This window comes from Anomaloglossus baeobatrachus, chromosome 5 (assembly GCF_048569485.1).
Source record: "Anomaloglossus baeobatrachus isolate aAnoBae1 chromosome 5, aAnoBae1.hap1, whole genome shotgun sequence".
In the NCBI taxonomy this organism is placed as follows: domain Eukaryota; kingdom Metazoa; phylum Chordata; class Amphibia; order Anura; family Aromobatidae; genus Anomaloglossus; species Anomaloglossus baeobatrachus.
The window spans coordinates 560364321-560376706 of NC_134357.1; the positions used below are offsets into that span (position 1 = coordinate 560364321).

A 12386-nucleotide genomic window follows, 5' to 3' on the forward strand; every position below is an offset into this window, starting at 1 on the left:
CAGGATGGGGTACATTTACCAGGAAGGGGGACATTTACCAGGATGGGAGAACATTTACCCGATTTTGGGTAGATTTACCAGGAAGGGGGTCATTTACCAGCATGGGGGAACATGCCAGAATGGGGTACATTTACCAGGATGGGGGGGAACATGCCAGGATGGGGTACATTTACCAGGATGGAGGACATTTACCAGGAATGGGATACATGTCGGGATGGGGGAACATTTACCAGGATGAGGAACTTTTACCAGGATGGGGCCATGATGGGGACAAATATAGCAGAATGTAGGAAATATATATCTGGATGGCGGACATGTTTACCAGGAAGTGGCCCATGAAGGGGGACATAACTACATAATGAAAGGGGAGTTTAGCAACTCATACGTCTTTCTGGGATTTCAAGATGTTCAGACTTTGAAATGTAGATGTGGATTACAGGGTGAAATCTGATTGCATTCCATGTTAAAATCTCTGTCAGTCTAATATGCTACAATTTTTTTCAAAAAGATCAATCCAACTGCTGTGTCTGGAAAGGGCAGAATCCAACTCCTGTGTATGGAAAGGGCAATGGCAGTGGCTCAGCTTCAATGTGTGGTAAGCATGCATGAGAGTGATGCCTCCTGCTGAAGAGAAGAGTGCAAAGGTAAGGTTAAAATCAATTGTTTACACAATAGGATTGGTTGGCACTTTGGAAAAAAAATTGGGTTTAGGGCTACAGTTTGGGCACTCGACCTATGAAAGGTTCGCCATGACTGCCCTATAGTGATCAGTTACATCAATAGATCATATTACAATAATATATAAAAATCCGAATGTAATGCCAATTCCGACCACAGGGTGACAACAAAAGATCAATATCCACACAATGGCTTATTCATGTGTAATTCCAGCAAGCGAATCCTAATATTAATATGGCTTGACCCCACTAATCCTAGTTTTCTAACCAAATGGTAAATATATAATGGGAGGAAGTACCTAAGTCAAACAATTATATGTATAGACAATGATTGAACCAAACATACAATCAGAAAAAAGTGAGATTTCTAAAAATATCCACCATCGACCTCATGCTGCCACTCATGGATAAGAGAAATAAAGTGTATAATTATCGCAGGGACCCCCTTGACGCTCGTTTCGCGTCGTCTCGCTTTTTCAGAAAGGGCCTTCAATCATTGTCTATACATATAATTGTTTGACTTAGGTACTTCCTCCCATTATATATTTACCATTTGGTTAGAAAACTAGGATTAGTGGGGTTAAGCCATATTAACAGAGCCGCCATCAGGGCATTACTACTGTGCCTAGTGTACTGGGCCCGGTGAAGAGGGGGGGCGCCCGGCTGAGCCAGGGACAATTACTTAGTTTTTTTAAGCCACGGGCCAGCCGGGACCTCCCCCCTCTTCACCAGGCCCCAGTCACAATCACAGTAGAGGGGCCCGGCAGTGCTGCTTTTGCTGCTATACACATGGCTAATTTGCATCGCATGCAAATTAGCCACATGTGCTGGAGATACCGCTTATGCAGCTGCACTGAGCCCCGAGGTTCAGGGGGACTCTTCCTGGCCTGTCAGGAATGAGGGCAAGCTGACCTGTAGCTGCTCAAGGCTCTGGGGGCTCCTGGCCAGATTGCCCTCATCGCATGCAGCGTGCCGGGCAGGGAGCGATCCGCAGCTCTGTACAGTGTGTAGAGAGCGGAACTCAGGAGTCCGTCCTCTGCTCCCTGCCCTGCACTTTTCTGTGTGACTCAGGCGCGCACTCCTTGATGACGTCATCATCACGCTGCGCGCGCCTGTGTCATTTGAAAAGTACCCGGGAGCTGGGAGGTGAAGAGACTGCGCGGCTCGGGTCCGTACAGCCGGTACAGGAGAGATAAGGGTTAATTTTGCTATATATATATAAATATATATATATAAATATATACATATATATATATATATATAATATATATATAGTATATATTAATATCTATATATAAAATATAATATATATATATATATATATATATATATATATGTATATATATATATTATATATAATTATATATATACAGTACAGACCAAAAGTTTGGACACACCTTCTTATTCAAAGAGTTTTCTTAATTTTCAGGACTCTGAAAATTGTAGATTCACATTGAAGGCATCAAAACTATGAATTAACACATGTTGAATGAATTACTTAAAAAAACTGTGAAACAACTGAAAATATCTCTTATATTCTAGGTTCTTCAAAGTAGCCACCTTTTGCTTTCATTACTACTTTGCACACTCTTGGCATTCTCTTGATGAGCTTCAAGAGGTAGTCACCGGAAATGGCTTTCCAACAGTCTTGAAGGAGTTCCCAGAGATGCTTAGCATTTGTTGGCCCTTTTGCCTTCACTCTGCTGTCCAGCTCACCCCAAACCATCTCGATTGGGTTCAGGTCTGGTGACTGTGGAGACCAGGTCATCTGGCGTAGCACCCCATCACTCTCCTTCGTAGTCAAATAGCCCTTACACAGCCTGGAGGTGTGTTTGGGGTCATTGTCCTGTTGAAAAATAAATGATGGTCCAACTAAACACAAACCGGATGGAATAGCACGCCGCTGCAAGATGCTGTGGTAGGCATGCTAGTTCTGTATGCCTTCAATTTTGAATAAATCCCCAACAGTGTCACCAGCAAAGCACCCCCACACCATCCCACCCCCTCCTCCATGCTTCACGGTGGGAACCAGACATGTAGAGTCCATCCGTTCACCTTTTCTACAAAGACACGGTGGTTGGATCCAAAGTATACTTTGACTTACACCATGTCGTTGCTGAAATATTATTAATGGTACTTTATATGAGATACTCTATACTACAGTGTTTCACAATCCCTTCCCCTTTCTTTTTGTCCAATCCTATTTTTTGTTTTTAGTGTGTGATTTTTAATCATGTGTTACTAATTGTCTCTAACTATATTGTTGATCTTTGCCTATAAATGTCTAGAGCTCACTAAAAAATGTTATCCTATGATTAACGACGCTCTTTTGCGTCGGAAACGCGTCAGGGTCTTCTGAATATGGATGGACTTTTTTAACACCATGTGAAAATAAAGAAAGAATTTATTTTACGTTGGATGTGCCGATATTTTTTCCTTTTATTCAAGTTATAGTCCACCTGGCGGATTTCATATCATTGCACTCCATGGATGTGTGGTGACCTATTCCATTGGGCGTGTCAAGCTTTCCTCCACTTCGTCTGTTGTTGAAAGAAATTACACTGACCCCCAAACCAGATTGTATTCTGGGCGAGAATGAGAACATGGGGGAGGGTGGGGGGATAAGAACATCGGGGACGGAAGTTGGGGAGAATGAGAACATGGAGGAGGGTAGGGGGGACAATGAGAACATGGGGGAGGGGAGGGGGGACAATGAGAACATGGGGGAGGGGAGGGGTTGACAATGAGAACATGGGGGAGGGGAGGGGTTGACAATGAGAACATGGGGGAGGGGGAGATTGAGAACATTGGGGAGGGGAGGGGGGAGAATGAGAACATTGGGGAGGGGAGAGAACATGGGGGAGGGGGGGAGAATGAGAACATGGGGGAGGGGAGGGGGGGAGAATGAGAACATGGGGGAGGGGAGGGGAATGAGAACATGGGGCAGGGGAGGGGAGGGGAGAGAATGAGAACATGGGGGAGGGGAGAATGAGAACATGGGGGAGGGGAAAATGAGAATATGGGGGAGGGAAGAATGAGAACATGGGAGAGGGGAGGGGGGAAGAATGAGAACATGGGGGAGGGGAGGGGGGGAGAATGAGAGCATGGGGGAGGGGTGAAGAATGAGAACATGGGGGAGGGGGTGATGTCTCTGATCAAGTCCTCAGGCCTTACAGTGTGGAAAACACCAGAGAGGAACAATAAGCTGTGAGTGCAGAGCGTCCAGACGCCTCCGTATAACATCACCGTGTGCAGGTGAGAGCGGAGCATTCCTTCATCTTCAGGAGTACAAAGGCCTGGCACATTGTAAACACACGGCTCTTCTTGGCACACGGTGCACACACTTGGCTCCACGCCATACAAACACGACTCCGCACCCTACCAGTCGTACACACACGGCTCTGCTCCGTACATTGTACACACACAGCTCCGCTCCGTACACATTTTAGACACACGGGTCCGATCAGCACATGTCATACCCACACAGCTCCGCTCCGTACACCTCGTACACACTCGGCTCTGCTTCATACACCTCGTACACACATGGCTCCGCTCCGTACACACATGGCTCCGTACACCTCCTACACACACACACACACACACACGGCTCTGCTACATCCACACATAAACTTCCCCTCAACCAGCACCATGACACCCAGCACAGCAGAGTCCTCCATACACTGAGGAGCTGACCATGTGACCCCTGACTCCTCCCCTCCATGTGACATCATCACAGGTCCTGGAAGCACAGAGCAGCCATATATCTAGTGTGCGGCTCTGCAGGAGGAGGTGTGTGGAGATTCCCCAATACTGGGCTCAGGCTCCATACACATTAGATGCTGGGGGAGAACAATCGCTCTATAGAAGAGAATCCTCCTGATTGCCCCGTGAAGGATGGATATGGACAGGGACAAGATGGCGGAGAGGATATTACACCTCACCCTAGAGATCCTCTTCCGGCTTACTGGAGAGGTGAGAGATTCTGATGACGTCACATTACACCATTCTTATCTATGGGAATAACAGATGGACAGAACTGGAGAGGTGAGGGCTCTGGAAATGTCTGGAGTGAGATTTCTTACTGTGTCTCTCCATAACCAGGATTACACAGTAGTGAAGAAGACCTCTAGTGAGCGCTGTCAGGCCCCTGTGTCTGAGGGATGGGGAAGACCCCTGAGCCCAATCACGGGGCCTCCACCTCACCCCCCGATACATGAGGACATCAATGACCAGAAGATCCTAGAACTCACCTACAAGATGATTGAGCTGCTGACTGGAGAGGTGACACTGCTGGGAATGCTGGGACATTATACAGTAACGCTATGAAGGGATCGGGGGTGACAGTATCATTGTATGTGTCAGGTTCCTATAAGGTGTCAGGACGTCACCGTCTATTTCTCCATGGAGGAGTGGGAGTATTTAGAAGGACACAAAGATCTGTACAAGGACGTCATGATGGAGGTTCCCCGGCCCCTCACATCACCAGGTAATAGACAGGACTAAATACACACGGCCTATAATTATCTGTATGTAAGGAATGAATTCAGTCCCTGTATGTGTCTCCTCCAGGTCTATCCAGTAAGAGGACAACACCAGAGAGATGTCCCCGTCCTCTTCTCCCACAGGACTGTAAACAAGAAGATCCCGATGTTCCTCAGGATCATCAGGTAGATGGAGAGAAGGTGCCATGAAATCTCCCTATGATGTGTAGTCGGCTGTGAAGGTCTTGTGCTCAGTCTTGTTTTATCCTCCAGTATTATATGTGTTATACTTGTGTAATGAGAGCGGTGGAGATGGCAGGATTAGAGCTGATCATAGATGGGACTTCTCCATCTGTCTGTGACTTTTACAATATTTGTTTCAGGGGGAAGATCTGCCCCATATTAATACTACAGAGACATATGTGAGGGGTGATGAGCGGAGTAAGGAGGAGATTCCTACAGATAATCGCCCAGGTGAGTAGTGACCACTAAATGCAGAGAAGTCACAGATTCTTCTCATTCAGCAGCTGCTACAATGTGGGACTAAGAAGAAGGAACAAAACTTATTATCCTAAAAATATGGTGTAAGAGGTTTCCTGTACATCCTAGACAAGGGGAATGTGCCCATGTTCCATATTATTTATATTAGTCAATCATTTATTCCTTTTATATTAGTGCATTACTATGAATAAAGGCTTTTTATTTTAATTTTCATCTCCTGGATTGGATGCGTGTTCATCGTATTTCTCTTCTAAAGTATACTTTACAAATGTACAAATTAATTTGCTTTTCCTGTTTTACACTTTCTACAAAGTCAGGGCTTCTTCATAAAAAAAATGCACTGCTACTTCATTCTGCAGTAAAATGCATGTGGTTGTCAGGGATTGTGCCAGACAGACCCCCTAATGGTACTGACTGACAGGCTAATTTATGATTCTCAACTGAGGGTCTTACTACAAAATAGTGGTGACGAACACTCTGAGACATGAACTTAGGAAGATACTGAATTCAACACTGAATTGGGAAACTGCTAGAGCCGATCCTGGTGGTCTGATATCATCTAGTTGTCCTTGCTCTGTGGTCTTCAGTTAGAATGTGAACTGTTTTGTCACCAGTACCTTACTGAATAATCGAATTTTGCAACACAACTTGCAATTTTAATGGACATTTGAGATATATATAATTAAAAATAAAACTATTTCCAAGGTTATAGTGACAAGCAAAAGGGTAACAATATTTTGTACTTTTGACCTTCAGACTCCATATCTCTCCATCCACTACATCTTTGAGCGTGATACGACCTTCATTTTATAGACATTCATCTTGGCTACCTCATACATAATTTGATGTGCAACTATTTAGCATATGATGAGTTATGCAAATTCTTGTCATGTCACTGCATTGTTACTATTTTGTTCCTAAAATTCTAAATTTAAATCTTTATTATTTTGTTAGTATATTGTAAATCCACCTCTGTCTTTCAGCTCTGTCTGAATCCTTCTGGCCATTCTCTCGATCAGATTCAAGGATGTCTCCGAGATCTGATCCCAGGTCTCTTCTACACATTCACAATGTTGGTCCATGCTGGTCGACTCACTTGGGTATGTATACAACTTTTCCTTCAACTCTACTAACAAGTGTTGGATTAGGTTGGTGTCTGGGGACTGTGTGGACAATTCAGCTCCTCTACCTCATTGTCATTGAGCTTTTTCTTCACCAATCTCGACATATACACTGGAGATCATAATTAGAAAACAACATACAATTTCCTAAATGTTATGCTCATTGTGTCGTCCTATGTGATTAGATCCTAGCATGAGGAAACGCGCAGGATTTTAAGCTTATTTCATAAATTGAATTTTTTCAAAAGCACATAATAAAAATTTAAATGAGATAAATGAAATAACACTGGTCAATATTAGAGAACACTTTCAGATACCTGCAAGTTATTGGTGTTAATCTGGCACCTGGTGCTAATTTCCTATGTAACTGGCAGCCTAATTTTCCAGTTTGCACTGACTTTGCAAAAATGGTGTGCCGTTCCAAAGTGAAATGTTCCGGCAGCAGGTTGTCCAGATGAAGGCCATAGGGGTGACCCTATCATCCATAGAAAGAGAAGTTGGTTGTTCCAAGTCTGTGATATCGAGAATATTCATATATACAACATCACAAACTCTTTCAAATCCCCTAAGAAGGCTGATCGCCCTCGAAAGACAAATGCAAGAGAGGACAGGATAATGCGGAGACTCTGCATGTGTAATTGTTTCAACACTGCGGCTGGAATTGCTCGGCAGTTCAGCACTGAACAGGGGAAGATCTGTCTCGTCATACAGTGTCACGATGTTTAAGAGCATTTGGATTGAAAGCCCACTCTGCAGTGACCAAACCTCTCATTAGCAGAAAGAATCACAAGGCTAGACTCACTTTTAGTGAGGAGCACGTTGTGTGGACAGAAGAGAAGTGCTCCACAGTTCATTTTAGTGATGACTGCAAGTTTAATTTATTTGGTTCTGATGAAAAACATTATGTTCGTTGACAAACTGGGGAAAGACTGAACCCAAAGTGTGTTAAGAAGTCAGTTAAAGGGGATGGAGGAAGTGTCATGGTTTTCGGAATGTTTTCTGCAGCAGGAGTTGGGCCTCTCATATAGCTATATGACAGAGTGAATACATGTGTGGATCAGAACCTTTTTCAACAACACGAGGTTCCTTACTTGCGTTCATTACTCAATCAGCCGGCAATTTTCATGGAGGACAATGCCCACTGTCACACAGAAAAACAGCTAAAGCAGTTCCTTGAAACAGAAAACATTGAAACAATGAAATGGCCACAGCCCAGAGTCCTGATCTAAACCCAATAGAAAATCTCTGGAAAATTCTTGGTGACAAAGTTATGGCCATGAAACGCACAACAGTCAAAGAATTGTGGAAGAGACTGGAAGAAGAGTGGACCAAAATCACACCAGAGCAGTGTGAGAGACTAGTGAGGTCCTGTGGCCGCAGATGTGCTGAAGTCATTCAAAGTAAAGGTCTGTACACGTCCTACTGATTGGTGACTGTTGTTACCTTCAGAAAATTTACTGATAATCTTTCTCTTTGCTACAGTCATTGTTTTTCTCTAATTATGATCCTCACGTTTTGGGCAAAATAAAAGGTTTTATGTTGAAAAACTTTGGCTCTTTTGTAAAACAGTGTTCTCGTGGCATGGTGTGTGTACCCCTTACAAAAAACTTCAAATATTGATCAATGTAGATTACATTATTTCTGAAAAAAGCAAGTGATCATACATTGTTCTCTAATTTTTAACTCCAGTGTATGCTTCGGGTCATTGTCTTGCTGAAACAATATGTCGTCCTTTTCAAACAACTCGTGTTGTAGGATACTCGCATATAGCTCAGCATTGAGACCACCATTGATCCTGGTCAAGTATTCAATGCCTTTGGCTGTGAAACAACCCCATAGCATCAAGCTTCCTCCACTTAACTTCACAGTTCCTTCAGTTTCTCAATCCGTTAGCCCCTTTTTCTTCCAGACCCATTTGCATCCATCAAAGCCTAGTCTATTGAATTTCGTCTCATCGCTCCAAATCACCTATTTCCAATCTTCTACTGTCCACTTATTGTACTTCTTTGCCAACTCGAGCAGAGTCTTCTTATGACGATATTGAAGTCAAGGCTTCTTTGCCTTTTTTCAGGCCACCATTCCAGACTATTATAACTTGCATTGCGGGGTGGTTGCATGGACATCTGTGATCTCACTATTATGAAGCATACGAGCAGCCTCCACTGCCGGGTTTGTCTCACCAGAACTGATAGATCTTGTGATCAGCCGACTTGTTAACTCCGATATTTTGCCTGAACGTCACCTCTTATCTTTTGAATGGAAGCACTGACTTTATTTCGTATTCTTCCAACTGTCAAGGCACTTACATGATGCAGTTTGGCAGTTCTCTTGGCTGAGAAGACTGCTATCGATTTTCTTTTCTTGAGAAATCTTCTTCATGGCTGCTCCTCGATTCAAACCAGTTACATTTCACTTGGGAATCAACCTAATAAAACATTGAGCTATTAGGGAATGTGAGACCAGGTTGTAATTTGTAGTATACAGGAAGAAAAAAATTGGAAAACACCAAGAGCAAAACAGTAATCATGCAGTAACATGACAGGATTTTGCATAAATAATCATATGCTGAATAGTTGCAAATTTATGTATGAGGTAGCCAAGATGATTGTCTATAAAAGGAAGGTCATCTCATGCTCAAAGCTATAGTGGATGGGGAAAAAAGGAGCCTGGTAGTCAAAAGTCAAAAACATTGTTACCCTTTTGCTTGTCAATATATATTATTGAGAAAGTGATGTGTTATTCTTGACAGGTGACTGCATTAGGAGATCAAAGGGACTTCTATCATCTTCAGACTCTCAATTATATGATGTTGGTGTGCCACAAGACACATATGAAGAACATTGTGTCATCCCTGCTGTATTCTCAGTGCTTCACAGCAAAGATCTACCATTTGGTCCTATTAAACAGGAATTATCACAGACTATTGAAGAAAATAAAAGTCACAGAAGGGATGTTAAAACTACCACAGGAAAGAAGACATTTTCATGTTCTGAGTGTGGGAAATATTTTAATTGTAAATCAAACCTTGTTGTACATAAGAGAACTCACACAGGGGAGAAGCCATATCCATGTCCAGAATGTGGGAAATGTTTTGCAGAAAATTCAAAACTTGTTGCACACCAGAGAACTCACACGGGGGAAAAGCCATTTTCCTGTACAGAATGTGGGAAATGTTTTATAGAGAAATCAGCTCTTCGTAAACATCATAGAACTCACACAGGAGAGAAGCCATATTCATGTTCGCAGTGTGGGAAAGATTTTAGTCAGATATCAAGTCTTCGTTTACATCAGAGAATTCACACAGGGGAGAAGCCATATTCATGTTCAGACTGTGAGAAACGTTTTGTGTGTAAATCACATTTGGTTAAACATCAAAAAAATCACTTAGGGAAGAAGCCATATCTATGTTAACCCTTAGTGACGGAGCCAAGTTTGACCTTTAATCACTGGGGCAAATTTTACAATTCTGACCAGAGTCACTTTGAGGTTTTAACTGTGGAACACTTACAGGGATTCCAGTGTTTCCAAGACTGTTTTTTCGTGACCTATTGTACTTCATGATAGGAGTAAATTTAGGGCAATATTTTTTGTTTTATTTATGAAAAAAAATCTGAAATTTGGCGAAAATTTCACATTTTTCAAACTTTGGTTTAAAGGCAGAAAAATTCAGAGTTATGTCACATAAAATAGTTAATAAATTACATTTCCCAAATTCCCACATGTCTACTTTACATCAGCACAACTTTTGAAACATATTTGTTTTGTCAGGAAGTTAGAAGGGTTAAATGTATATCAGCAATTACTTGTTTTTTTACAACAAAATTTACAAAACTATTGTTTTAGGGACCACATCAAATTTGAAGTGATTTTGAGAGGCCTAGGTGACAGAAAATATCCAAAAGTGACACCATTCTAAAAAATGCACCCCTCAAAGTGCTCAAAACCACATTCAAGAAGTTTATTGACCCTGCAGGTGCTTCACAGGAATGAATGCAAAGTGAAATGAAAAAATAAATTAACATTTTACCTAAAAATGTTGCATTAGCCTCAATTGTTTTCACTTTTACAAGAGATAGCATGACAAATTGGACCCTAAATTTGTTACCCTGTTTATTATGAGTGCGCTGATGCCCTACATGTGGTCAGAAAAGTCTGTTTGGACAAACGGCTGGGCTCAAAAGGGAAAGGGCACCAATTAAATTTTGGAACACAAATTTGTCTGAAATTGTGGGCACCATGTTGCATTTGCAGGGTCCCTAAAGGTCCCTAAACAGCAGAAACCCCACACATATTACCCGATTTTGGAAACTAGACCCCCTGAAGGATTTTATCCAGTGGTATAGTGAGCATTTTGAACCCACAAGTACTTCACAAAATTTGATAACAATAGGTCATTATATTGAAAATTTTCTTCTTTTTTTTTTCCCCAGACAAAATGTTGATTTAGCACCGAATTTCTCACTTTTACAAGAGGTAAAATCAAAACGTTGCTGCCAACTTTCTTGTGACCACAGCAATACCCCATATGTAGTTGAAAAATTCTGATTGGACAAATGGAAGGGTTCGGAACAAAAGGGAGCACTATTTGAAATTTGGGTGAAATAGATTGCGGGCAACATGTCGTAATGCAGGGCCCCTAAGGTATGTATACAGCAGAAACCCCCCCCCATAAGTGACCCCATTTTGTCAACTAGACCCCTCAAGGATTTTATTCAGGGCTATAGAGAGCATTTTAAACCCACAAGATACTTCACAGAATTTTTTTTTTTTCTTCACAAAAATGTTGCTTAAGTACCAAATTTCTCACTTAAAAAAAGGTAACACTTAAAGTGGACCCCACTTGTACTCAAAAAGCTCTGTTTGGACAAACAGGAGGGCTCAGAATGGAAGGCACAATATTTGAAGTTTGCAAAAGCTGAAATTGATTGCTGGCACCATGCCGTATTTGCAGGGCACCTAAACAGCAGAAACCCCCACAAGTGACTCCATTTTGGAAACTACACTGCAACTATTTTATCCAGGGGTATAGTGAACATTTTGAACCCACAGGTTCTTTATAGAATTTGATAACAATAGGTCATCATATTGTCACACGGAGCTTTGCTCAAACTCGCTGATTGTCATTGCGGCATCAGACACTGTTCATTCTACAGATTCTGACACTCCACACTATGCTTTCTCTGATAGTTCTGAGTTACACAGGCAGGCTCAGTCGTCAACCAGCTGTGTGCTTATTAAGTCAGGCTAGCAAGATCACATGTTGTTGGAAACCTATCACATTTACTCCTCGCCTTTTTAAGATGGTGGAATCTGTCTTCACACTATAGAGTTTATTGCTGTATTGGTCTGTGTGTTGTGTACCAATCATGCTGGTGATTATATTGCTTGGTGCTTTGAGTTGTGCAATTCTCTCATTATCTTCTTGTTTCCTCCCTGCTCTTAATTTCCTCCTCACTTCTTATTGTCTTATACCTTTGTGTGAACGTGCTGTGAGATAGAATTTTGGTTTCCCTTGTTTGTCTATTACTGTTGGTTTTATCACACTACCGTCCAGGACCACCCCAGGTATAGGGAGGAAAGGGGTATAAGATCAGGGCTGGTCAAGA

At 42.2% G+C, this 12386-nt stretch overlaps 1 protein-coding gene across 1 annotated transcript in view; it reads left to right on the forward strand.

Annotated features, from left to right (window-relative positions):
• The window catches only part of LOC142313009 (uncharacterized), a 289249-nt gene extending 278449 nt beyond the window's left edge, over positions 1-10800 (forward strand). The window contains exons 27-29 of the mRNA XM_075351996.1: positions 5551-5632; positions 6643-6759; positions 9530-10800. Of these exons, the coding sequence (XP_075208111.1) occupies positions 5551-5632; positions 6643-6759; positions 9530-10191 (861 nt within the window). The 3' untranslated portion in view covers positions 10192-10800. The remainder of the gene's footprint in view (positions 1-5550; positions 5633-6642; positions 6760-9529) is intronic.
• Positions 10801-12386: the final 1586 nt, after the last annotated feature.